This window comes from Balaenoptera acutorostrata, chromosome 2, assembly GCF_949987535.1.
Source record: "Balaenoptera acutorostrata chromosome 2, mBalAcu1.1, whole genome shotgun sequence".
Classification (NCBI taxonomy): Eukaryota; Metazoa; Chordata; class Mammalia; order Artiodactyla; family Balaenopteridae; genus Balaenoptera; species Balaenoptera acutorostrata.
Genome location: NC_080065.1, coordinates 177,356,992 through 177,384,526, shown reverse-complemented (window position 1 = coordinate 177,384,526; position 27,535 = coordinate 177,356,992). Strand labels below are relative to the sequence as shown.

Below are 27,535 nucleotides of genomic sequence, written 5' to 3'. Positions count from 1 at the left end.
CCCATTAGCCACTTTCCATTACCCCCTCCCTTCACTCCCGCCCCCCACCCCCAGCAACCACTAATCTGTTTTCTGTCCCTATGGATTTGCCTCTTCTGGACATTTGATATAAATGGAGTCATGTAATCTGTGGCCTTTTGTGTCTGGCTTTTCTCACTCAGCATCATGTTTTTGAGGGTCATTCATGTTGTAGGGTTCACTCTTTTATTGTGAAGCACATACTTCTAAAATACAGTTCTGTGAATTTTAAAAATATGTTCCACCCTGATCACCACCATAGCTTAAGATATAGAATTTTCCAGTCCCTCGAGAGCTCCCCAAGGCCACTTTCAGGTGAGCGCCTTGCCTCAAAATATCAATTTCCCAGTGGTCCTCACCTGAAGGTGATTGTGCCCTCCCACAAGGGACATTTATCTCAACTAGGCACATGCTACTGGCATCTAGTGGGCAGAGGCCAGGGATGCTTCTCAACATCCTCCAATGCACAGGATAGACCCCCTACAACAAAGAATCATCCAGCCCCAAATGTCAGTGGTCCAAAGTTAGGAAACACTGGGCCCCCCGACTCCACCATAGATTACTTCTGCCCGTCCTTGAGTGTCACAAGAATGTGATCATGCAGTGCACCCTATTTGTGTCTTATGTGCATCATGCACAGGGCTGTGTATGAGTTCATACCTTGTTCTTTTCTTTTTGGCTGCGTCAGGTCTTAGTTGCAGCATGCGGGATCTTCGTTGTGGCGTGTGGGCTCTTCATGTGGTGCGCGGGCTTCTCTCTAGTTGTGGCATGTGGGTTTTCTCTTCTCTAGTTGTGGTGCACAGGCTCCAGGGCGTGTGGGCTCTGTAGTTGTGGCGCGTGGGTTCCAGAGTGCGTGGGCTCTGTAGTTTGCGGCACGCGGGCTCTAGCTGAGGCGCCCAAGCTCAGTAGTTGTGGCACACGGGCTTAGCTGCCCTGCGGCATGTGGGATCTTAGTTCCCTGACCAGGGATGGAACCTGCGTCCCCTGCATTGTAAGGTGGATTCTTTACCACTGGACCACCAAGGAAGTCCCCATACTTTGTTCTTTTTCATTGCTGCACCGTATTCCATTGAATGCGTATACCCCAATTAATTTTCCATTTGCCAGTCGATGGTCACATGGCCGGTGGCCGGCATCTGGCGATGGTGAATGAGTCTGCTATGAACATCCATGTATGTGCCTTTTGGTGGCAGAAGCTCCCATTCCCATTGGGAATAAACCCGAGAATGGAATTGCTGGGTCAGAGCAATTGACAGCAATTAGTAGATCAGTCTGTGAGAGTGAAAGCTCAGGGAATTTTGCACAAAACCCCTGACTTCTCTCTTGAAGAATCTCTTCTGTCAATTCCGAGCCTGACTTCCCATGTAGTAGCTCTCAGCTGAAGCTGAGTAGTAGCAAGCGGCTGCCGGCCTAAAAGGGGGTGCATATCCGGCTCCCTACAGGTGTCACCCTCCCTCCTCGCTGCCTCACACCTGCCCCATTTCTGGTTTTCTTGCCTTGTCAGCCTCTGGCATTGAGGGATCTGTCCTGGGCTCATGCAAGTTCGGGACTCACTTTTTACCTTCCTCCTGCCCTACTGCAGCCTGGACCCTGCTGGCATTTTTCTTGGCAACATCCTCAGAACCCCCTCTCTGCCCAGACCACCAGGGTCTTCTGTCTTCAGCTGGTGGGTTCCTGCTGTCTGCTTACAGGTCACTTCCCCAGGGCAACCTTCTCTGAGCCCCCTGGCTGGGTAGGGCTTCCAGCTTGAACTCTCCCACAGCCCCTGTCTTCCATCCCTCACATCGTGGATTCCTTACCAGTTCCCAGTCAAGCAGGACTGCATCTGTCTCCTTCATTTGCCCTCCACCCAACTCAATGCACAGTGAATACTGGCCATGGGGCATGGGGCATGAAGAAGAGAGAGCGAGAGCCCTCCTGCCAGGTTGCAGGAGCAAGCTGGGTTCCTAGGCGGAGCTTGACATGCACACCTCACTCCTCAGGAGCTCTTTCCCCATTGCTGGCCCTAGCGGTCAAGGCCTGAGAAACTACCCTCCTCGCCCGTCCCCCCACAGTCCATACCAGCAATGGCTGGCAAAATGCAGGGCCCCTTCCCTGGGGTCCTTAATTTCTCACAGGCCAGGCCCACCCCCCCAACCATCCCAGCCGCCCATGCACTGTCCAAATGTCCCCCAGTCACGTCCTTCACCTCCAGGACTCTCCCTGACTCCTCACCTGTCTTCCCTCCACCAACTGTGCTCTACGCCCTCGGTAGTCCCCCACCTCCACCCCCCACCCCCGCCCTCCGCCAGACCCCTCAGCTTTCCCTCCTCACCCCTCGTCTCTCCCAAGCACTCAGCCAGCCGTCTCCTGCTCCTTACCCGACTCCTCCAACCTCCCCATGGCTTTTTATCCTCCCCCCATTCAGCAGCCCCCAAGTCGGACACTCACAGCTCTCTCCCTTCCCCCCACTTCGTCCCCTCACCCCGGAGTCCTCCCCTCGCCCTGCGCTCTTCACCCTCCTCCCCTGGCCCCTGGGACTTGCCTCCAGCGCACCTGGTGGGGAAGAGGATGGGCCTCCTCACCTGGCGGCCGCAGAGCAGCGGGGCAGCGGCCCCTAGCGGCCGGGGAGGGAAGCGCAGCCCAACTGGCCTCCCCTCCCAGTTGGTGGGAATGGACCACCATTGCTGCCTGCCTGCTGGTGCTCAGACAGGACCCGGGAGGCTTCCTGGACTCTTGCCTTCCGGGAGTGAGGATGGTGGAGTGTTTGCAGTTTTCAACAGCGTGATCAAGAGGTGACATTTGAGTAGTCCTGATGGGGGAGGGGGGTGCATGGAGGGAGGGCGTCCTGTTGGCTCTGACCCTAGACTATGCCTCAAATCTGACCACTTCTCCCCAGCATCCTGTTCCAGGCCTCCACCGCCCTCACCTGGAGGGTGAAATCCATCTCCCCAGTCTCCTGGCTCCCTCTCACATCCTCTCTATAATTTTGTTTTAATTGAGGTAAAATTCACAAAACTAACCACTAACCATTTTAAAGTGAACTATTCAGTGGCATTTAGTACATTCACAATGTTATAGTGTTGTACAACCATCACCTCTATCTAGTTCCAAGGCATTTTCATCATCCTAAAAGACAACTCTGTATCCAGTGGCAGTAACTTGCCCTCCCCCCTCCCCCAGCCCCTTGCAATCGCCAATCTGCTTTCTGTCTCTATGGATTTGCCCATTCTGGACATTTCATATCAATGGAATCATACAATACATGACCTTTTAGGTCTGATTTTTTTTCACTCAGCATAATGTTTTCAAGGTTCATCCACATTGTAGCATGTATCAGAACTTCATTCCTTTTTACGGGTGAATAATGATTATACAACATTTATTTATCTGATCAACCATTGATGAACATTTGGGTTGTTTCCACCTTCAAGCTTCTGTGAATAGTGCTGCTTTGAACTCTGGTGTACAATTATCTATTTGGATACCTGTTTTCAATTCTTATAGATACTTACTTAAGAGTGGAATTGCCGGGTCACATGGTAATTCTATGTTGTATTTATTAATCCTATGATCTGTTAAATGTTCAAATAAGACCACGCCATCCCCCTGCTCATAGTCTTCCCTTAGCTCCTCCTGTCACTGAGAATCTAATCCAGACCCTCCCCACAGCCTCTCAGGCTGTGTCAGGTGGTCCCACCAAGCTGGCCCTCTTGCTCTTCAAATAGTCCTGTCTGTTCCAACCACAGGACCTTTGCACTTACTGTTTCCTCTTCTCGGAACACTCTTCCCCCAGATTGCACATGATGAGCTCCTTTCCGCTTTCAGGTCTCTGCTCAAACGTCTCCACACGCACAACCCTCCCAGCCACCTCAGCCTAAATCATACTCACCCACATCCCATCTCATGATTCCTCATTGCTTTTTCCTTCATAGAATTGCTCACGTTCTGAAATTTTCTTCTTGTTACTAGTGAATCACCAGCCTCCCCAATAAAGTGCAAGCTCCAGGAGGACAGTGGCTTTGTGTCTCTTATTCACCATCATACCCTCAGCTTCCAAAACAGAGCCTGGAAGCAGTGTCAGGACCAGGGTGAGGCAAAAAAAAAAGAGAAAGCATATTTTAATGCAATACTTAAAAAAAAAAATTCATGCAAAAATTCATGATGAACAAAATGTCAAAATCTTCAATAAAAATATAGCACCAGTTTTCCCGACGTTCCCTTTCCCCTCAGGCTCCAACATGGCTCCACACGGCACTCATATTGATCCTGCCTTTATTTAAAAAGTTGATTCTTTTGGTCAGTGTGGATTTTTTACATGAATTTTGGGTTTCTTAAATATTGCATTGCAATATTATTTTTCTCAATCGCTGAGGTTTTTTTGGCATCCTCTTAAGTTTTGTGGCCCAGGAAGTGCCTCATTCGCCTCATCCCAGTGCTTGCCCTGTCTGGAGCTTAGTATTCACTTCCTCCATCTGTTGGTGTTTGAGGATGAATGGATGAGCCAGAGGGAAGCTGGGAGCCAGGCGACCACCAACACTTGAGTAGCAGGGCAGCGGCTCCAAGCGAGGTCCTGGGTCAGGCGGTCCTGCTCAGAAGCTGACTTCAATTTTTTTAACTATTTGGGCAAGCCTCAGTTTTCCCTTCTGTAACATGGGGAGAAAGTAACTACCTCACGGGGTGATCATTAATAGTAAATGAGGGACTTCCCTGGTGGTCCAGTGGTTAAGACTCCATGCTTCCACTGCAGGGGGCACAGGTTTCCCTGGTCAGGGAACTAAGATCCTGCATGCGGTGCAGCAAAAAATAAAAAACAATAAAGATAACCATTAGAAAAAAAAAAAAAAAGACTAGTAGATTGTATGACATGTGAATTATACCTCAATAAAGCTGTTTAAAAAAGGCCAAAAATAAAGACTAAATGAGACTCGGTCCACTTCTCAGCCAGCCTGGGTCTCTCCTCAGTCACCTACTCAGACACCTCCACTTGAATATCTATTAAACCAAATGTAACTCCTGGATCTAACCTCCAAAACCACCCCTCCTTCGAGGGTCTCCATCCTTTCAGGTGCTCCGGCCACAGGCTTTGACTTGCCTCTTTCCCTTGCATCCCACTTCCCATGTATCTGCTCCACCTTCAAAGTACACCCAGAATCCGCCCGGTGCTCACCTCCTGTCACCTCCCTGCTCCTACCCCAGTATTGATCACCTGGACCAGTGCAGTTGCCTCCTCTCTGGTCCCCCAGCTTCTGCTCTTGACCCCCACACTCTGTTCCCCCACCAGGGCCAGAGGGCACCTGTGAACATCTAAGTCAGGGGACATCCCTCCTCTGCTCAGAATCTTCCATTGCTCCCAGCTGACTCCAAGCAAAAATCAGTTCTCCCCAAAGCACACTAGGCCAGCACGATCCGGCCCGTTACCTCCCTACCCTCACCTCCTCCTCCTTTTGCCCTTACTCCCTCCCTCCAGCCACACAGGCCCTCTCATGGATCCTTTGAACACCCGGCATGATTTCTGCCTCAGGACCTTTACATGGGCTGTTCCTTCTGCCTGGAACCCCCTTCCCTCAGATCTCCCCATGACTCCTCCCATCTCTTCAGGTCTTTACCCAAATACCACCTTCTCAGTGAGGTCTTCCCTGACCTCCTCTATCTAAAATTTCTGTCTTCCTTCCTTAATTTTCTTCCATAGCACTTATCATCATCTGACACCCTGTATCTTTTGTCTGATTTCTCATCTGTCTTCCTGATTGGAATGTCAGCCCCAAGAACAGAGAAGCTTGTCTGCCTTATTCACTGCTGTGTCCCCAGCACCTAGCAGGTGCTCAATACATGCTTGTTGACTGAATGCATACCTCCCCCCCACCCAAAGATAGCAGTTGGAATTAATCCCCGCCCACACAATATCCTCCCAGCTCAATTCTGAGACCACTTTACCTGGCTTTTCATTTGAGTGAAAGCATAGGACAGAACGGGGCTCAGTCACTGCCCAAGATGGGGGTACAGGGAGCTTCCAGGAGAGCCAGGGGCACACAGAACACCACCCACCCACCCCTCAAGGCTTGGACAGATTCACCATCCACTCCCCTAGCCCCCTGCTCACTTTGCAGAGCTACTTCCATCATGCTTTCTGGGGCTGCCTTACCCACGGGGTGGGGATGCACCCGGAGAGGGCCTCCCGTCCTGCTGCCAGGCCACTAGGGCATTCTCAGCACCTAGCACCCGGCCACACTAAAGGCTGGCAGGGGTCCTCTGTGTTTGAAGAATAAATGGAAGGAATGAATACATGAACCGAATGATGAGAAGACCCTCAGGGTTGTACATCCTGTGCCGAGCCTGCTGGGGACGCCTGCTGGGCAGTGGAGGTCTGAGCGTTGTTCCTGAATCCAGGAACGTGTTTCATCCCCAACCTCAAGCCCCGCTCCCCCCTCGCACGTGTTCTGGGTCTGCGCCCCACCCCCGCCGCACACCGGACCTAAGGAACCCAAGGTAGGACACCCATGATTGAGGGCGCCAGGCCTGAGACAGAGGACACAGAGCACTGGGGACAAGGGAGGGTGGAGGAGCGCAGCGCCCAGGACGGTCAGCATTAAGAGCCTGAAGCAGTGGGCACAACACATGGAGGGCACAGGGCGAGGGCAGAGGGCACAGGTGAGCAGAGCCATCCACGTCTGAGTACAGGGTGCCCCAGGTGCTAGGTGCGCAGAATGTAGGGTCTCCAAGACGCCGGGGGATCGCTACGTGGCGTGTCCTAGGCGTGGGGCAACATGGGTGCGGGGGTTTTCTGGCACAGGGTGCAGAGAAAAGTGGGACGTCCAGGCTCAGGATGCACAGGACGTTGGGTATCCAAGGCGCGGGTCACGCTGGGCGTGGGAATCCCGAGGCACAAGGTTGGATGCCCGAAGCGAGGAGCGCCCTGGTAGTAGGGAGTAGGGCGTCCTGGTCGCGGGGACGGACACGCGCAGTGCTGGGCACTCGGAGCCCGGGCGAGACTGCGCGCGCGCGGACGCGTTAGTTTCCGGAGCCGGGCTGCTGGAGCGGCCTCCACTGCGACTGCGCAGCCCAGGGTCTTGGGAGAGAAGAGGCGCTGGGGCTGTTTCGCGCCCCCAGCCTCTACTTATCCTTCGCCTCGTGAGCCCCTCGCCCGTGAGGCCAGAAAACCGAGATGGAATGGAGGCTAGTGAACTGATCCCGGCCACGACCAGGGGTGCTCCGCTGACCACGGGCTTTGGGAGAAATAGGAGGGGCTGGGAGGGGGTCCTGGCCAGGATTTTTCCAAACTGAGCCGGGGGTTTCTTAAAGCATGTCACTCCTTACCCTCATATAAGTTAAAGACACGGCTTCTCGCAGCCACTGAAGAATGCAAGTTAGAGCCATCTCCCAGGCACCCTCATAGGCTCCTAGGGTTGCTCCACAGAGGGAAGTGAGTGGACTGCTCAGGGCCGGAGGGTGGAGTGGTGGGAGGAGGCTTGGAGCCAGAGGGCTCTGGAGATGCTCAGCTTTCCCTGAGATGCACGTTTTTCCCCCTTTCAGTCCTGCTGTGTTTATAGAAAGCTGACAGTGTGGATGTGGGGGGAGGGTTCCTGGTTGCCCCCTGTGGCTCCGCCCCCTCTCCCCAACACCTCAAAGCCTTCCATGGGTCCTACCAGGTGCCGTCGAGATGCCTCAAAGTGGGAAATTGATGTGTGGAGACGTGGAACCTCCCCCATTCTCCCATCCTGGTATTGCACCAACCACAGATGGATGGGATCCTTTCCGCAGCCACCAACCTCAACTTCATATGTATTTGGTCCCTCAGATCCAGCTGATGGGCCGGGTCACCCAGATTTAAGGCCCAAAGTCTGCAGCCAGGGAATCCTGGGTGTGAAGGAGGAACAAAGGTAGCCCACTTACTCTCTCCACCCCTGAAGTCTGGGGGCTGGATTTGGCCCAGGTTCCAGGCTATAAGAATCCCTGCCCTGAAATGATGGGTGCCCACAGCAGGGGGAGGAGGGTGGTGGGTGCCTTAGAGGTAGCCCCTGGTTACCCAGCCAGCCTGGAAGTCTGGAGTCTCTGCCTTTCCCTAAATTCAGCCACAGCCACCAGACAGGCTTCTGGGAAGGGATTCTTAGAGGACAGGTTAATTCACTTGCAGATGTTCCCTTTAGGCTTTCTTAGAAATTCATAGTTCCCATCTTAGTCTGCCCCAAGTTTTGTGTATTTACCATGCCACCTAACCCGCTGTTACTTCCACACTCTTTCCCAATTCCTCACCCATTCTGCAGAGCCAAGTTGGGGTGGTAATGCATTCTCTTCCCTGGAGATAGAGACAAGGGTTTGCCCCCCTCCCCATCCTCAGCCAGTCCCCTTCCTCTATAATACAGATCGGGACTTGTCTGCCCTACTCCCCCCACTGTTGCCCACTCTGTGTCTGCCAAGATTCAGCCCAGACTTTGTATCAACTGGCCGGTTTACTATTTAGGCCTCCCTTGGATGGACTCCCTTCCCCGAGGATCCAAGCCAGGGATTTGCTCCTCCCCATCCATCAGTCTTCGCGTTGCACCCATCTTTCATAAAATGCCAGGCTTCCAGGTTCGCTCTCCCGAGATCCTCACCGGATCTTACCTCTCAGGACCTTCCCGTACCCGCCCCCCTCAAGGATTCTTGCCACCCCCCCCCCTCCAGTTTTTCCTCAGCCCCCACCCTGCACTGAGCTGTCTATTCTGCCGAAGTGCCTATTTTTGGCCCGGGACCCGGTTTTATAGTCCCCACTGTGGGTCTTGGCAGTCACAGCTCTGGCTCCGGGGATCCAAGCCAAGTCGGACTGCCTTCCCCACCCCGGGGGGATGGGGGGTGCGGGGCTCCCTTCGGTAGCCTCAGCCTGAAACCTGCCCCTCGCCTCACTCGGCCAGATGCCTAGGAGCCCGCTGGTTCCTTGCCCTACTTCTTCAAGTCCACCAGCTGCAGTGTAGTTGCTAGGCTGTGGAAATCCGTACCGAGTTTTTGCTCTTGCCGAGAACCTAAAATTCAATTTTTTTCCTCCCTTCCCCCGCCCCCCTCCCAAAGCGAGATGTTTGAGGTGTTTATACAGATACTAACCTCCCCCTAACACCCCCCTCCCCGCTCCTCCGGCCCGGTCAGCTCCAAGCCCTTGTCCAGTTGCCAGGGATCTTTTGCTGGGGGTCTTGTCCCATCCCGCACGTTCCAGTCCTGGCTTTGCGGCCCTCCCTCGCCTTTTATTTTAGGTCTGGTCTCCCAGGGTAGCTGCCTCCTCATTGCATTCCCTTCGCATCACCCCTGGATCCTGAAACCGCTTTTACCTGCCCGCTTCGGTGCAGCCAGCGCTCCGGATCCTTTCGTGTCCGAGTCCATCCCTCCTTTTGCCCCTCCTTCTTGCACGTCGCTGCCAGGAAGACGGCCCACGCGCCCCAGCCGCTAAGCAGCCCCCTCCTGGAGCCCCCTGCGAGCCCAGGTCTGGGAACTCTAGGCCAGGTCTTGCTTGTTTCCACTGCATTAGGCATGACGCATTACTCCATCTCCCGAGGAAGAATCCGGCCCGAAATTTGCGTGCCCCGGGTGCATTTGGCCTTGTCGCAGCTCCCTTCGTTCCTCCCATCTCCATCTAATCCAACCCGGGTTTTGCATACCCCTTCCAGATCTCTCCCATTTCTCCCCTCACCGGGCTCCGCGCCTTTCCTTTACTTCGCTAAGGGCAAAATCCGCTCCGGGTCTTCCTTGAGCTTGTCTCCCCTCCCCCACTTCCCGTTCCAACGCCGGGATCCAGCACGTTTCCTTCCCTCTCCCCTTTTTCCAGAGGGGCTAGAGGGGGCGAAGGGGAGGAAAATCCATCCCGGGTTTTCGGGCCGGCCTCCGGTGCGCTCGGGCAGGTTGCTGCGGCCGGTCCTGGGCGGCGGCTCCGCGCCGCGTTTTATGCACGCCCGCGCCCCCCTCCTGGAGCTGGTGCGCCGGAGAGAGGGGCGAGCAGGCGGCTTGTCATTGCTGGTGCCCGGCGCCGGCTCTGTCCGCGCGTCCTGCGGTGCCCACGGGCCCGGCTGAGCGCCCCCCCTCCAGCCACCCCGGGGGCGCGACACCGCCTCGCCCGCCTACAGCCGCGCCCCCCCTCAAGCCCCGCGGCGCCCGCCCCCTATCCGAGCCCCCTGCGGCCACTGCGGGGAGCCCGAGCCGTCGGCGCGGGAGCTGTCGGCGCTGCGGCGCCCCCGCCCCGCCGTCTGCCGAGAAGGCCCCGGCGGATGGGGCCCCGCGGGCCCCGGAGCGGCGCCGCCGGGCGGCGGGGGGCTGCAGGGGCGCCCCAGCTGCCCCGTTAACTCCTCGGCTGCCACCGTCGGAGGGGGCTGGGAAGTCGCCTGGGCGCACACGTGCAGCCTCCGTCGGGGCCGCGGAGCTGCGGGGGAGATGCGTGCAGCTGCTAGCGCCTCTTCGGGGGGCTCCGCCTCGCCCCAGCCCCCGGAGCTCTGACACCGCCCCCGCCCCGCCGCCTCCGCCGCCTCCCTCCCTGGGAGGGGCGCGGACCCGGTCGCCCCCAGCCCCGAGTCTCTGCTGCCGCGAGGGGGCCGCCTTTGGAGCTGTGTAATCCGCTTTTTTTTTTTTTTTTTTTTTTAATTTTTGGTTGGTGGCGGCGGTGCTGGGCCCCGCCAACCCTCGCCCGTTTCCCCCCAGCCCCGGTTCCGGGAGATGTGCCGGGCGGGGGGCCTGGGTTCGCGGAGCCGCAGGAGAGACCCGCAAAGCCGACCCCGGAGCGGTGCTGGACAGGTGAGTGTCTGCGGGCCCAGGGCGAGGGGGACGCCGTACCTGGGCCAGGTGTGTGGGCCGAGGTAGGGAAGATGGGAGCCGGGGCCTGTGCTAGCCGGGAAGGGGGAGGGGATACTGGAGCCGCGGGTTACCGCACAGGAGCGCGAAGGAAATCGAGGGCGGCCTGCACCTCACCCGCACCGGCCAGGGGACCGGGAGGGGCAGCCCCCATGGAGTGTCGGGGGTGCGGATGCGCGGCCGCGGGGTGCCGGTGGGGGGAGGGGACCGCGAGTGTGCCCGCGCGTGGCTGCGTGTGCCCGCGCGCGCGCCAGCCTTTGTGGGGAAGCGGCGCGGCGGTGCCTGCGTGTCCCCGGTGCGTGTGCGCGCGGGTGCTTGGCGCCCTGTTTGTGTAGGTGTTTGGGTGTGAGCGGAGAGGGTGCGTGTGCGCGCCGCGCGCGGGCCCCGGTCCCCAGAGGAGCCGCGTTGGGGGCTGGCACCGCAGGATGCCGGCCTGGGGGTTGTTTTTCTCTGGGAGGCAGAGGCGCGGGGGATGGGGAGGGGTCTGTCTGGGTGTCTGGCCGGCTGTAGCCACCGAGAGCATCTTCTCTCCGCGGTACCCGGTTAAGCGTGGGAAGCTGTGGGGTTTAAGCCACCCGGATTCGGGCTTTGAGAGCAAGCCCTCCCTCTCTCCCAGGTGTTCATTGGGTAGAGCCTGGGGTTTCAATTGTCATCTTTCCATCTGAGGGTCCTGTGACAGGAGTCCGTGCAGAAGAGGGTGGGCAGCGCTGTGTGTGCTCCAGCCCTGGCCAAAAAGTGGCCCCACAGGCATTTCTCCAGTGCACCCCTGGCACCCATCTGAAGACCGCCAGCCCCCTGCCTGCACACAGCCCGCACGCACATACCTGTCTCTAGTCTTCCAGTCTCGGTCAGCACCCAGCCCCATGCCTACCCAGCACCTCACTGTACCTTCCCCGAAGTCCACTCTTCCCTCCCCCACCTCTCCCCCCAAAGTCATGGCAGCTGAGTGGGTGTCCCTCCATCCCAGCCTTGAGAACAGGGCCCCCTTTCCTCCCGGCTTCTGCAGGACCCAGGGCCTGGGTTCTGCTGCCCACCTCCAAACATGTGGTGTGCAGGGGGGAGCAGGGGGAGGGGTTCAAAATGGCTGCCAAGATGGCTGGTTGTCTCTCCGCCTCTCTCTTTCTCTTTCTCTCCCTCTCTCTGCTTGCCCTGTTCTCTTAGCTGCTTCAGGAGTCATCGAGGAGAGGGGGTTGGACAGTGTGAGGATAGGTGTGGGGTACTACGCTTGAGAGTGGATATCTGCTCCGGGCCTGTGGATCTCGATTCTCCTTGGGGAGAGGCCGTTGATCTCTGCTCCCCTCTCCAGCACCCAAAGGGCCGGCATAAGCCTGTAACCTGACCCCAGTCCCAACTCCTTCACCCTGGCTAGCAGCCTGGGGGCTCCCTGCCCTCCACGTGTTCTCCTAGGCCTGATGCCCTGAATCGGTCATCGGGGTGTCAGGGTGCCCCACGGAGGGTCCCCGTCTCTCATCCTCTCCATCTGCCCCATGGCCAGGGGCTGAGGACTTCCCGGTCGGCCTGGGTCAGGCCCCAGCTCTGGGGGCAGGTGACTTCTCCTTCTTCCCCACTCCCCTCCCACTAATGCCGAATTTATTACTTAAAAGTAGGATGAAAACAGGGAGACTAAGAGAAGGAATACAACCTTCATTATCATATCGAGAAAGTTATCCGTGATCTTCCTAACTAGTAATTTGCCTGCCATGCTGTTCAGAACTGACTTGCCCATTAATTACAGAGATGAAAAATCATCTGGAAAGCAGAAAAGGGAACTAATTCGATCCCTGGCTGGCAACAATGGCCCCCACGCACCGAGCACATGCGTGTGTGCTCACATGTGAGTGCCCGGCCCTCCTGATGGCATTGCCACCTTCTTCCTCCTCTTCCTCATTGACCTCCCACGGGGCCTTAGCTCACCCCATGCTTCTTACTCCTGCTCTCCAATGCCCTACCAGGCCCTCCCTCACTCCAGGGGGTGCCCATCCCAACATCCACTCGTGGGGAGCCGGCCTAAGGCAGGATCACCCGCGCTATGTCTGCCCTTGGACGTGGAGATGATGCCCAGGGTTGGGGGAGGGCAGGTAGCTGGGGACCAGCGCATCTGGGCTGTGGGGCCTGCAGGGAGGAGGTGGAAGGAAGGAGACTCTAAGCCTGGTTTCTATTCCCAGCCTGCCCTGGGGAGCCTCTTCTCCTGGGGGGCCCAAGGAGGACCCTGCCGGCCAGTGGGGGAGGGACCAGCGGGCGCCCTGGATGCTCTAGAGTCTGTTCGCATCAAGCGATCTGGTCCCGGCCTGGGGTCCACCTGCATGTGCGGGGCTGCCTGCTGCCTGCGCCTGGCATCTGCGTCCTCCCTGGGTGCCCAGGATGGCAGGAGAGAGTGTGGCGCTTCAGCCCCAGCCTGGGCATCTGGGGGTGAGGGTGCCGATCCCAGGAGGCTGTGCTGCTTGGCCCCAGAATGGGTGCCCGTGATGGAGAACAGGAGGAGCGGGATCCCCGATGTCCCCACCCGCTGGCCACGGGGAGCTGAAGTTTTCGGTCTCTGCCCCCTCCTACCTCTCCAGCCAGACGTGTGGCCAAGGACACACAGAGGGCTGTGGTTTCTGTGTGGGCTCCTCCCGAGGATTCAATTTCCAGACGCCAGACATTTCCCCTCCTCCAGACCCTCCAGGGAGGCGGGGGTCGGGGGGAGAGGCTCCTGAGATGGGGGTTCCCTGGGTCTGGAGCTGGACCTGACTGCACCAGCACTCCTCCCAGCTCTCGCCTTGGCCACCGTGATGAAAAAGAAAGTGGGGTCCCAGGTGGGAGGGGGCTGCTGAACAGAGGTCTGGAAGTGGGTCCCACTGCCCCTAGAATCCAGTCCTGTGTTACACAGCTGTCTGCACCTGTGTGTACCTGTTCTGTGTGATTTGGATGGTGACCTGGACGAGCCTGTGTGCAGCCGGCCACGTGCCCGACAGGCTGGTCCTATGTTCATGAGGGTCTCTTGTGTGCTAGTGTTTGTGAGTTTTGCAGAGGGGCTGGCAGTGTGTGTGGGGGGGTGGGGGGGTGTGTTTCCATGTGTGAGCAGCTCTCTGCATCTTGTGGGCACCTGCAGGCGTGCTCCCAGGTGTATGTATGTGGGGCTCCTTGGAGCGAGGCTGGGTGCACCTCTTCATGAAATCTGTGAATATTTGCCAAGTGTCTTTTCACTAGGCGCTGTGCTGGGGATGCCGTGGGGACAGTGCCACAGTCCTGTCCTCAGGGAGCACACAGTCTAGTGACAAAAGCAATTTCAGTCAAGGGGCTCCTATCGCAGCAGTGGGGGAGAAGGCTTGTGTCTCCCCATCCAGAAGGGCCAGAGTCCCAGCTGGGGAGAGGCAGCCCTCGACTCGGAAAACAGCAGCCCCTGCATCTTGGCACCACAGCAAATCCCAATCCCGTGGGGTGTCCTGTGGTCCAAACCTGCATGACCTTCCCTATCACCTCTTTCCCCTCACCCCCTCTCTCCTCACTGCTCCTAAAAGCAGTCCTACCCCAGGACCTTTGCACTGGCCGCTCCTTCACTTGGACCCCTCACCCAGACATCTGCAAAGACTTTGTTCCCTCACCCGCTTCAGATGTCACCTCCTCAGTAACCTTTACCCATGCAACCTGTTTAAAATTGCAGCTTCCCACCCGCTTCCTGACTTTCCGTAGCGCGGATGGCTTTCGCACACTCTGTAATTTCCTGATTTATTGTGCCTGTTTGTTTATTGTCTGTCTCCCCGACCAGGATCCAAGTGCTCAGGGAATTTGTTACTTGGTTTGCTTTCGGATGCCAGGTGCCTAGACTTATGCCTGGCCCACAGTAGATGCTCAAGAACTCTTAGCTAAGTGGGAGGGGGCCTCTCAAAGGACTGGAGACCCCAGGGGACTCCCCCCAGGCTTTGCACAGTGAGGGCTCCCCATCGACCCCGGTCCCTTTGGGGGATCCAGGGCTACCCACCAGGGGCCAGACCAGGCCAGCTCTGCACCTGTCCCATGCAGACACCTGTGAGGCCTCTCCCTGGGGTGGCCTCATGGGTGCTCTTGTGTGTGAGGGTGTCAGCATGGGGAGGCAGCTCCTCTGCAGGGCTGCGTGCATGTAGGGTTTACAGCCTGGAGGGTAATGTGGGGCCCCCCTGCCCTTGCCAGGGGTAGGAGTGCCACGGTCAAGGACTGAGCAACCCCTCCTTCGTGGGGGCACTAGCCCAGGCTCTCTCTCACGCCCCACCCTTGTTTCAGGGGTCTGTGCCGGCACTGGGGAATTAGCCAAGTAGAAGCCCCCCTGCCACCCTCCCCCCAACTCCAAAATTTGGGGAAGATAAAAATTGCAATAAATAGATGCCCAGGCTAAAAATAGCCTTGCCCACCCCCCCCCCAAAAGCTAAAAATAGCCAGGGCCTCTCCCTCAGGGGCTAAGAATACCCGGTAGGCCAGGCCGCCAGGTGGGTGCTCCTGTCCAGGGTCGGGGAGGTGGTGCAGACAGGTGAGGGGCCCAGGGCAGGGTCTCCCGGCTGTGGCGTTCCTGACACTGGGGCTGTGTCATTCTCGGCAGGGGGAGTGACCTGTGCATCACAGGACTTTTTAACGTCCCTAGCCTCAACCCTCTAGATACCGATAGCATGCCCCCCTGCTCCCCCCCCCCCACCAGTTGTGACACCTAAAAATGTCTCCAGACATTGCCAAACAGCCTGGGAAGAGGAGCAAAATTGTGCACCCTCCCAGGTAAGTACCTCTGCTGTAGATCAGGGGTCGGCAAAGTCCCTCTGTGAAGACCCAGACAGCAAGTATTGGAGATTTTGGTGGGCTTACTAGTCTTCTTCTCCCTCTTCTTCTTAACCCTTTGAAAGTGGCAAAACCATTTTCAGCCCGTTGGCTGTGGGCAGTGTCCAGGCCACAGGTGCCCAACTCCCACCCTGCAGCACCACCCCCCTCCCGCCCCATTGCCCCTGGTGGTGGAGGTCAGGGCATCCGAGAATGCACCCTCATCAGCAGAGGGACAGCCCCACTGGGGGCAAGTCTGGTGCTGTCTGTCCCTTTCACCTCCCTGCCCTCACCTCCTCCCACTCCCCTGTGCTCGCTCCCTCACTGGTTCTCAAACATGCAGGCCCCGGCCAGCCCCGGGGCCTTTGCACAAGTCTTCTCCTCCCTGGGCACCTCTGTAGCTCCTCCCTCAGCTTCCCAGAGCTTTGCTGACGTGTCCAGCCTTTCCCCATCACCGTATTTAAGATTGCATGACACACACACACACACACATACACACAACACTAGTACATCACGGGATTGACCTGTTTACGTCTGGCTCGTGCCTGGCTGTCTCTCCAGCACCTAGATCAGCACCTGGTACACAGTACGTGCTCTAAAAGAGACGCATAGGATTGCTGGATACCACTTCTAAGCCCCATAACCAGTGTTGTGAGACTTTCAACCCGTTTCCCTGGGGAAGAGACAGAATGCAGAGGAGAGAGGTGGGGGCCTCGTCACACGGCCTAAAATGGGCACAGCTGGGATTTGAACCTAGGACCCTGAGACCCAGGGCCTCTTCCCTCTCGCCCTGCCGAGCAGCGTCTCCCCATCCCTCTGGTCTCTGCCCCTTCGCTGCTAGTCTGGTGGTAGCAGAGGGCCCCAGAGCCTTCTTCCATGCACTCTGCCTCAGGCCCTGGCTCCCATGACTGTTTTCAGCACTGCTCTGCATGCCTGGAGTGAGTGCGAGGCTTGTGGCCAGTCAGGGAACACCTTGGGGTGGAAATGGACCACAGGCCACCATGGTACCAACCCACTGTGGCGAGGAGCGTCAAAGAGGTGCCCGGTTGGCCTGCAAGTCAGGGAGAGCTTCCTGGTGGAGGGGGCTTCCCAGCTAAGATCTGGAGGGGAAAGAGGGATAAAGTGGAGGACAGAGAGAGTTTGTGAGAGGGAGGGGCCCACCCTGAGGTCAGAAAGAAGCGGGTGGCTCAGGAGGGGAAGGAAAGACATTTCCTGGCCAGGTGGGGAGAGAGGACGCCGGTCTTGGGGGCCGAAGGACTGTTTGTGGGTTTGCATTTCTACTTGTCCACGGGGCTGGGGAGGCCTGTGAAGGGGTCAAGGCCCATGAGACATGGTTGGAATGTTTAGCATGTGCTCCCTCTGGCTTGCTTTGTAGGAGAGAACTGCAGAGGGTGGGTGGGCGGGGCGGGCGGGGGGAGTGGAGAGGCCAGTGTGGGTAGGAGGCCGCCGCAGCTGTCAAGGTGAAGGCCCAGGTGAAGGCCTTGAGACATTAGAGATGGACCCGTGTGGGGCTTTCGAGACAGAGTTGACATGATTTAGTAGATGATCGGTTGGAAGGCAGAGGGAAGGGGAGGGGGAGGGGGAAAGTGCAGGTTTCTGGTTCTGACAGCAGTGTGGACCTGGAGAAACAAGGAGGGAGGGGGTGGGGCGCACCCTCTGCTCTCAGCAGCACCCCTCCTCACATACACAGTCTGATCTCCCCTTGCCAGCAGCAGTCTGTGAGTACCCGAGTCAGGGCACGTCTTGTCCCCACTCAGAACGTCCACGGCTCCCACCTCACTCCCACAGGCCCTGCTCGCTCTGCCCTGTAAACCCGCCCTCACCTCTTCCCTCTCTCCCCTCACTCACTGGGCCAGAGCCACACTCCAGCACATTCCTACCTCAGGGCCTTTGCATATGCTGTTCCCACTGCCTGGATACTCTTTCTCCAGTACCTAGATGGCTCCCCTCCTTGAGACCTTTGCTAAAATGTTACCTTCTTGGCCAGGTGTTCCCTGACCACCCCATCTACATTTGCACCTACGCATACCCCCTTCACTCTCTCTCTTCCCTACAAGCCTATTTTCCTCCAAAGCACTTGTGACCAGGTGGAAGCTAGGTAACTATCCACTGAATGGACAACCTCTTCTATGGGTCTGGTTCATCTTTGTTCATTAAACAAATTAACAAGAACCCTCTCCTTGCCCAGGGCTGGGCATGCAACAGAGAGCCAGGCCAACCCACGATGGAACTTTCCCTGGTGGGATAGACTTTCAACTGCAGAGCCCAAGTCCAATTAGGGGAGTAAAATGTGGAGACCCAGTGTGCCGCTAGTGTGGGTACAGGAGGGACCAACACAGTCCTGGCAGGCAGAGACTTTTGGAGGAAGAAGGGACAGAGGGCAGGAGTCCTCTGGGTATGTGAGAGAGAGATGTGGAGGGTGAGGATAGGCCAGAGCAGAGAAGGTGATGAGAAGGTAGCAGGAGACCAGGGCCTGAAATGCCATGTTGAGGCCTCTGAGGCAATAGGGAGCCATGGAGGACTGTAGGCAGGGAGGGATGTGATTGGGTTTTCATTTTGCAAAGATCACTCTGGCTGCAGGGTAGAGATCCGAAGTGGTGGGAGTAGCAGATAGATGGGGGAGACCAGGGAGGAGGCACCCAGGGAGAAGGGGAGGTTTTGAATGGTCCCACCCCCTGCAGTCCAGCACCACTTGGCAGCCAGAGTGACCTTTTAAAATTTACAAGACAGACAAACCCCACCCTGTGGCGCCGACATCTAGTGGGAGAGAGATAATAAGCAAATAAGTAAAACGCGTGGCTGGCATGCTAGCGATGAGTGCCATGTAGAAATAAAGCCAGAGCAGGTTGCAAGAGTGCTGGGGCCAGCAGGGCCTCCCAGAGCCGGCAGCGTTTGCGTAAAGACCTGAAGGAGGCAGAAAGAAGCTATGCAGGTATCTGGGGAGGAGGGAACGGCCAGTGCAAAGGCCCTGAGAGGGGACTGTGCCTGGTGTTAGTGAGTGAGGGGGAAAGTGTAAAGAGGTGAGGGTAGGGAGGGGACAGGGCAGAGTGTACAGGGCCTTGTGGGCCGAGGAAGGGCTTTGGCTTTTGCTCTGAGTGAGGTGGGAGCCATGGAAGGTTCTGAGCAGAGGAGGGATGTGCCCAGACTCAGGTGCTCACAGGCGCCCTCTGGTGGCTGGATGTGGAACAGACTGGGCAGCAAGGGTGGAGAGCTGGGAGACGGGAGGAGGCGACAGGGCTGGACCAGGGAGGGGACCAAGGAGTCAGGAGAAAGTGAGCAGATTCTGAAGAAGGAGACGCAGGAGCTGCTGTAGGGAGAGGAGAAGCGGGGTCCAGGATATCTGTATGGTTCTTGAGCGCCTGGGAGGACTGGGCTGCCCTCTGCTGAGATATGGGAAGATGAGGGGGTGGAGCTGAGGGTTTGGTGGGGACCCTGCCCTCCCTGAGCCCACAGCCCCCTTCCTGAAGGAGGTTATGTGCCGGACACTCTCTGGGCACTTGCTCCGTCTCTGTGAGGGAAGTCTGTTAGTCCCAGAGTAGGGATGGGGAAATGGGCTCAGAGAGGCCAAGAGCCTGGCCCGAGATCACACAGCAGATTGAGACCCAGGAGCCAAGTCCTTGGACCTATCCCAGGGCCTTCTAGTTACCCACCCTGCCATGCCCGAGGGTTTCCTGGAGGAGGTGGGCCTGTGGAGCTGGGCTCTCGGGCTGCTGGGTTTGGGGAAGACTCAAGGCTGCTGGGGACGGAGCAAGAGGCAGGAAACTTGTGTTGAGGGGCCCGGAACCCCGCTGTTGGTGCGCCGGCCCCCACCCCCACCCCCGCATTCAGACTCCCACCCACTCAAGCACTGAGGGTTGCCATGGCAACCTCGCTGGATGGCAAGGTAGCAGCGCCTCCCCTCCTCCAGCAGCTGGTTCTCCTCCTATCACCCACCCTCCCCTGCCCCATCCCAGGGCACCTGAGGACAGAGCCTGGGCCGTGTCACCCGGCCCTGGGACCTCACTGCACCCGCCCCTTGACTTGAAACTGATGTGGGGCTCAGGCAAACCCCGAGGCAGGTGTGGGACCAGTGTGTGGCCCACGTGACCTGGGGATCCGACACACCTGGGGCTCAGAGGGTGGTGGGCCCTGTTTCCCATGGGTTAAATTGGGGTCACTCAAGCCCTCTGAGGCTCGAGGTGGGGACAGACACAGGTGGGGGCTCACCTGACCCCTGTGGGCGTGTCCACTTCTGAGGATGCTTACACAGATGCAGTGGGGGCCCAGAGGAGGGGGCTTTCGAGGGCCCCCAGGTCTCCCCAGCTCCCCATGCTCAGCCTGGGGTTCAAAGACCCCTTGCCAGTCAGGTGCCCCTGGGATCTCACTTTCCTCTTGTGTAAAATGTGGGTATACACCCCCCGCCCCCTTACTAAGTTCTTCTGAGGATTAAAGGAGATACAGGCATGCAGTGCTCAGAATGGGGCACAGAGGTGTCAGCCGCTGCCCCTGGCATCGTGGGTGGTTCTGGCAAACTGGAGATCCCAGCTGGGTCCCCACACCCTGTAGTTGAAAGGCTCCCCTGAAGTTGTGTGGTTCAGGGCCCTGCCCCCATCTCTGCCTCAACTCCCCCACCACGTGCCCTGACACCCTGTGCGAGAGTGCTAGGGCTGCTGTGACAACATACCCCAGACTGGGCTCTGACAACAGAAATTTATTATCTCCCAGTTCTAGAGGCCCGGAGTCCAAGATCAAAGTGTCAGCAGCGTTGGTTCCTTCCTCTCCCCTGGCTTCTGGTGGTTTGCCAGCAGTCCCTGGCTTGTAGACGCATCACCCCAGTCTCTGCCTCCATCTTCACGTGGCGTTCTCCTTGGTGGGGCGGGGGGGGGGGTGTCTGTGTCCAAATATCCCCTTTTTATAAGGACACCAGTCTGATTGAATTAGGGTCCACCCTAATGACCTCATTCATTTTAACTTGACTACCTCTTTATCCCCAAAGAAGATCCCATTCTGAGGTGCTGGGGGATGGGATGCCAGTGTATCTTTTTAGGAGGGGAACACAATTCCATGCATCCCAAGGCCTCGGGGGTAGTCATGCCTGGGCCTCCCAGGTGGTTCCCACCTATCCACGTCTGACCTCCCCTCCTCGCTTAGGTGAGCCCCAGGCAGCAGGCAAAACCCCCCGGGGCCGAGTGGGCGTGCAGTCAGGCCAGGAAGAGAGGGAACAGAAGTTGCAGTGCCCAGTTCCCCTGCTCCAGCCCCGAGGTGCGGACAGTTCTGGGGGTGCCTGGGGCTTCCTGGAGGAGCTGCTGCAGGGAAGGGGCTTCAGGGAGCAGCAAGCAGCCCATGGGGAACACAAGTGGTGCCCAGCCAGGCTTGGGCTCCAGGTCACAGGGCAGACGCCCCGTCCAGCTGCCCCCACCACCATCCTTGTGTTCATCTGGTTGATATTTGTTTGAGGACCTACTGCACGTCTAGGCACCAAGGGACGGCCTCGGGAGCTTCCATTCTCCGGGGGCTACAAAGGAAATCCACGAGCGGACAAGTCAAGTCACACAGCAGTGACGTGATTGGTGGGGATGGTGGTGACAGTTCGGCCTAGGACACTGTACTCACTATGCACCGGGCATGGCCCTGTGTGTTTCACGGGTATGAATTCATCTTGTCGTGCAGCTACCCTATGAGGTAGCCCCATTTTACCGAGAGGAAGATGGAGACGTGGGAGGTTATGGGATGGTGGGGACGGGACAAACGGGCACTGAACGCAAGGTGCTATGGTGCGGGGTGGCGGAGGCCCACCCGCATCTCTGAGGAGGGGACATGAGCTGAGATCGAAGGGACACAGGCCGAGACTGCGTGGTGGGAACCAGCGTGGCTGGAGCAGCGGGAAAGGGGCAGGAGCCGGGCGTGCGTGACCTCATGGGATGTGAAGTGCGAGCCTCAGCAGGGATTTAAGCAGGGGAGCAATGTGTCGAGATTTTTTTTTTTTTTTTGGCCATGCCGAGTGGCTTGTGGGATCTTAGTTCCTCGAACCCGGGCCCTCGGCAGTGGAAGCACCGAGTCCTAACCACTGGACCACCAGGGAATTCCCGACATCTTTAAAAAGTCCCTCTGTGGAAACAACCTAAGTGTCCATCAATGGTGAATGGATAGGGAATTGCCTGGCGGGCCAGTGGTTAGGACTGCTTGCTTTCACTGCCGAGGGCGTGGGTTCAATCCCTGGTCAGGAAACTAAGATCCCACAAGCTGCCCGGCGCGGCCAAAACAAAAACCAAAAACTTTGACATCTACACACTACTACATATAAAATAGATAACTAATAAGGACCCTGTGTAGCACAGGGAACTCTACCCAATACTCTGTAATGGCCTATATGGGAAAAGAATCTAAAAAAGAGTGGATGCAGGTATAAATGATTCACTTTGCTGTACACCTGAAATTAACACAACATTGTAAATCAACTATACTCCAATAAAACATTTTTAGGACTTCCCTGGTGGCGCAGTGGTTAAGAATCCACCTGCCAATGCAGGGGACACAGGTCCGATCCCTGGTCCGGGAAGATCCCACATTGCCGCGGAGCAACTAAGCCCGTGCGCCATAACTACTGAAGCCCGCGGCACCTGGAGCCCATGCTCTACAACAAGAGAAGCCACCGCAATGAGAAGCACATGCACCGCAACTAGAGAAGGCCTGTGCGCAGCAACGAAGACCCAACGCAGCCTCCCCAAAATTTTTTTTTTTAAATGATGAATGGGTAAACAAAATGTGGTCTGGCTGTACAGTGGAATATTACTCAGCCAGAAAGAGGAATAACTGACACAGGCTACAACACGGGTGAACCTCAAAAACGTTTTGCTGAGTGAAAGAAGTCACACACAAAAGGCCACAGATTGTATTGGGATTAGCCAAAAAGTCCGTTCGGATTTTTCCATAACTTCTTATGGAAAAACCCAGCCGAACTTTCTGGCCAACACGATATGACTCCATGCCTATGAGATGCCCAGAACAGGCAAATGCCTAGAGACAGAAAGCAGATGAGTGGTCGCCAGGGCCTGAGGGGAGAGGGGAGAGGGAGTTCTTGATTAACGGGTACCAGGTTTCTGTTTGGGGTGATACAAACGTTTTGGAAATAGACCGCAGTGGTTGTGGTACAGCATTGAGGATGCAGTTAATGCCACTGCATTCTATACTTAAAAATGGTTAAATGATGAGTTTTATGTTACATATATATATATATATATTATACCATAAGTTTTTTAAAGGCCCCTCTGGCTGCCAGTGGCGGGTGAGGGGAGGCGGGGGGAGCCTGGGCTGCGGGAGTGAGGGAGTGAGAGGGGCTGGAGGGCTGCTGGGAAGAGGTCAGGGCCGTTTGGTAGAGATGGTGATGCCCAGGTCTGGAGGGGGGCTGCCGAGGATGGACGGGTGGACGCTGGGGTGTTCTGGAGATGCAGACCCAGGACTTACTCCTGAACTGGCTGTGGGGGCGAGGGAAAGAGGAACCCAAGATTTTGACTCCTGGGGTTTTGGCCCAAGGACCTGGGAGGAGGGGGGGACCAGGCACTGAAATGGGGGACTGTGTCCAGTCTGGTCAGTCTCCAGATGCTTTGGAGACCCAGATGGGGGTGTAGACCTGAGGAGGGAAGTGGGGCGGGGACTCAGATGTGGCAGTCGTCACGGTACAGATGGTGTCTAAAGCCACGAGGCTGGTTGGATCCCTGAGGCGGGGTGTGGACGGGGAAGAGGCCTGGGGTCCTGGGGTCCCGGGGTGCAGCCCGGGAGGAGGAGAGGAGCCGCCTCCTTCAGATGGATGCTGCCCGTGCCCTGACTCTCGCTGTCAGCACCCTCTGATGGGTCCCTTGCCGGTCTACCGTGTATATAGACTGTTGTCCTTACCAGAACCCTGCAGATTCGAGGTTTCGAGGGAACTGGGGGCGTGAGTGGGGAGGACCCGCTCAGGGTCACGGGGCATGAAATGGCAGGGTCGGGCTCCAGACCCACATTGGCCGGCTGCCCCCAGAGCCTGGCATCCAGCAGCCTCTCCAGCATTAACCAGACGCTAAGGAGTTTAACTCCCTAAGGGAGAGCCAGGGAGGAGATACTCACCAGTTTAACTCCCTAAGGGAGAGCCAGGGAGGAGATACTCACCAGTTTCACTCTCTAGGGGAGGGTCAGGGAGGGGAGCATCCATCAGCCTAGGGTCGGTCCCTCCCCCCCACCATCTGACCATGGCTGGAAGATGGGGTGCAGGAGAAATGAAGTGGTGAAGAACGCCCCCCCCCACCATGTAAAATTGTAAAATGCTATGAAATGAACCAAAATCCATCAAAGGCCATATGTGGACAGGGTTGCGGGATAAGAGACAGTTGTGGGCTGAGGAAGTAGAGGGGGGAGTTTCCTGAAGGCTGGGCGCTGGGGAGGGTGCAGAGAGCTGCTGCGGGTCAGGGTCGGGGAGCAGGGCTGCAGGGCTGCCCTGGGAAACTGCCTTCCCGTTTCACGTGAGAGGAGACAGGCCTGGAGGGATGTCCTGCCCCGTGAGCGAGCTGCCCTCATCTTTCTTGAGAACCTGTGCTGAGTCCCTGCCCTCAAGTTGCTCGTGGTCTAGTGGGGAAGGTAATTTTTACAAGAATGTAATTTTAGGTGCCGTGAATTAAAAATGGGGCTAGGGAATTCCCTGGCGGTCCAGTGGTTAGGACTCCGTGCTTCCACTGCAGGGGGCAAGGATTCGATCCCTGGTTGGGGAACTAAGATCCTGCATGCTGCGCGGCACAGCCAAAAAAACAAACAAACAAACAAAAATGGAGCTGAAGGATGGCAAGCGAGGGCGGCGGGAGTGGTTAGGGTGGTCGGGGTAGGTCACTCTTCTGGGGTGACCTTGAGGTTGAGCCCTGAATGGTGAGAAGCTCCAGCAGGCGTGTGGGGATGCTGGGAGAGCATTCCAGGCAGAGGAGCAGCCCAGGCAAGGGCTCGGGCTGGAAGGAAGCTGGAGCTTCTAGGAACGGGAAGTGGGTAGGCTGGAGAGCATGGTGTTGCTGGGTCACCAGCGGCCTCTAGGCCCTGATGAGGAACAGAGACCCCAGGGGAGGGCAGAGTGGGAGGTGAATACTCAGATTTACATCATTAAATGGTCCCTTAGCACTGAGTGGAGGGCAGGCGTGGAGGCAGGGAGGCTGGGAGGAGGAGGAGGAGGCCGGGACAAGCATCCAGATGCAGCAGGATGGTGGCTTGGTCCTGGTGGTGGCACTGAGGGCCAGAAGTGGGCAGGTTGGTGAGATACTTTGGAGGCAGAGCCCGTGGGACTTGCTGATGGAGTTTATGAAGGGGAGGGGAGGAGAGGAGTCAGGAATTGAGGAGGATTCCTAGGTTTGGGTTCTGAGATTCATTCAACAAACATTATCATTGCTGTGTGTCAGGCCTGTTCTAGAAGCAGGAGCAAAACAAAGCAATGATCCCTGCCGGTGCAGGGGCCCTTCCATAAAAGGGAGAAATAGTCACATTTGAACCAAGGCCCAAAGGGGGTGAGGCAGCAGAGGAAGAGACCATGTGAATAAATGGTGGACAGAAGATACATGCAGAGGAAGTGACAAGTGCAAAGGCCCTGGGGCAGGACCTGGTGTGGTTGAGGAATAGCAGGAGTGGCTGGAGCAGAGGTGGGGACAGGGAGTTAAATCGACTGGCGGATAGGCTTTCATTTTGGCGGGGGAAACAGTAGTCGGGGTTCTTTTGAGAGATTCCACACTGGAAATAAGGGATTTGGAAAGTATTGGCTGGTCGGTGGTGTTGAGACCGTAGGACAGGCTGGGGTGACGGTGGGAGAGGACAGACCAGGGGTTTGCACACTGGAGGGCCGGTTAAAACACAGGTGCTGGGGAATTCCTTGTCGGTCCAACGGTTAAGAATCTGTACTTCCACTTCAGGGGGCACGGGTTCGATCCCTGTTCAGGGAACTAAGATCCCGCATGCCGCGCAGCACGGCCAAAAAACAAAACAAACAAACAAAAAAGCATGGGGTGCTGACCCTCCTCAGAGAATGTGCATTTCTAGCAAGTTCCTGGCCAGGCTGGTGCCCCTGGGCTGGGGCCATATTGGAGAACCGGGGTGTAGATAAAGCAAAGGACTAAAAGTAAAGATCTGGGTGTCCAGTCTCGAGAGGATCCAGGGGAGACGGAGGCAGTGAGAAGAGGAGAGGCCGTGAGGGAGAAGAAGTGGGTCAGAACCCGGCTCTGTGCCCTCAGAGCCGCTGTGCCTGAGGATGGGCAGACGGGGTGGGCTTGGGGGGAATTGCAGGGGTCGCCACACAACTTCCACCCCTCCTTCACCCTCCCTGGCCCCCCAGGGGCTGCACCCACCCCTCACCCCGCCTGCTTGTCTCCAGCTTACCCTGAGGGTTCCCCCTGAGAGGAAAGAGGGGACTCAGTCATCCCTGGCCCCTGATCTGTGGTGCCAGCCAGCCGGATTCTAATTAGCTACCAGAGCCGGAGAAACGGGAAGCAGGGGACCAGGGGTGGGGACCTGGATTCCTGCCCAAGACCCAGAGGCTGCAAGCTGGGGCCGAGACGCCTGGGTCCCCCACCCTGGACGCTGTGCTGGGTGAGAAAGCTGGGGCGGGGGAGACAAATAGGCAGGGTCTTGATTTCGGGTGGGGGAAGAGGCTTCCAGAGGGCTCTCCTCCTCCGTGATGGAGGGTCTGAGGCCTGCCTGGGTGCAGGTGGGCCCTTCATAGCTGTGACAGCCTGAAGCGTTGCCCCAGCCACCCGAGGGGGGCTGTCAGGCCTCAGGAGGTCCAAGATGCCCAGATGGGTGGGTCCATCTGTTGGGGTGGGAGTGGAGGGTGCAGTGTAAGCCAGAGGCCTTGGAGGGGGTCAGCCTCTGGCCCAAGGGTGCAACTTCTGTCAGATACGGCTGGCTCGAGGGGGTTACATCGCCCAGCCCCTCTTGGGGCTGCAGGATGGAAGCCCTCAGCCGCCAGCAGGAGGAGAGGGGACCGGCCCAAACACCCCTCCTACTAGGCCCGCTGGGGGTCGGCCGCTGCCCCCACCTCACTCTCCCTGTCCTCCCCAGACTGGTGGGCCAGGCCGTGGTACCCACCTGGTGATGCGGGGCGAGGCCGCCTGCACAGGCCACTGAGAGCCCCGAACGCGCCCCAGCCGCCACCATGGCCCGCCTGGCCGCCGTGCTCTGGAGTCTCTGCGTCACTGCCGTCCTGGTCACCTCGGCCACCCAAGGTAGGTGCTGCTGGGGCTGGGGAGGGGCCTTGCCTCCAAAACCCTGCCAGGAGGGCGGATAGAACACTGAAATACCTCCCGACCACTCGTTGCGGTACCCGCTTCAGACCACTCAGAACCAGGCCAGAGGAAGACTTGGTGATTATGCCCCCTAGCACCACCAAGGGGTCCCCGGATCAGCCCCTCACCTCCCAACCCAGAGCACCAGGGTCCATCCCACCGGGGGTCCTAGAGCCTGGGATTCGGGATGTGGCCCCCCGGGACCGGGACAGGCCTTCCTGGTGAGCCGATGCTCTTCTGTCTAGTGTGTGTCTCTCTCAGTGTGATTACATCTCCGAGGCTCTCGCTGGGAAGAAGGTTTAATTAAAGCATGCCCGCTGACGTTTATTTAAAAACAACTAATTACCCGGCTCGGCCCTATGCCGTTCCCGGGATCCTGCACACACCACAATTAGTGCCCCGAGCCTGCCCGCCCACCCTCACCGATTACTCAATTACAATCCCCATGGTGGGCCCAGGTGGGGGCAAGGGCAGGGCGGGAAGAGAGGCAGCGAGAGGAGGCCCTCTAGCCTCGCCCTCGCCCTGGGTGTGCCCCCTGCCTGCCCCTCCCAGCCCTGTCTGGAGGGCATTCATGGTGGACCCTGCCCCCCAGTGCTCCCTCATACAGCCCCACCCTCCGGGGAGCCACAGAGGTGAAGGGGGCATTGTTCAGCCGTGCCACAGGGCCTTGGCACTGCTCCAGCCAGCTTGCACCCTCCCCTCCCCCAGCA

The 27,535-nt window shown here is 57.7% G+C and overlaps 1 protein-coding gene across 5 annotated transcripts in view; it reads left to right on the top strand.

Annotated features, from left to right (window-relative positions):
* Positions 1–9,860: 9,860 nt before the first annotated feature.
* Positions 9,861–27,535, top strand: part of ADGRL1 (adhesion G protein-coupled receptor L1) — a 45,725-nt gene continuing 28,050 nt past the window's right edge. For 4 of the 5 annotated variants that reach the window (XM_057540141.1, XM_057540140.1, XM_057540142.1 and 1 more), the window contains exons 1-2: positions 10,592–10,746; positions 26,602–26,765. In XM_057540141.1, the coding sequence (XP_057396124.1) occupies positions 26,696–26,765 (70 nt within the window). In that variant the 5' untranslated portion in view covers positions 10,592–10,746; positions 26,602–26,695. Of the gene's footprint in view, positions 10,564–10,591; positions 10,747–26,601; positions 26,766–27,535 lie in introns of those variants that run through there. The other variant, XM_057540144.1, reaches the window with a different exon arrangement.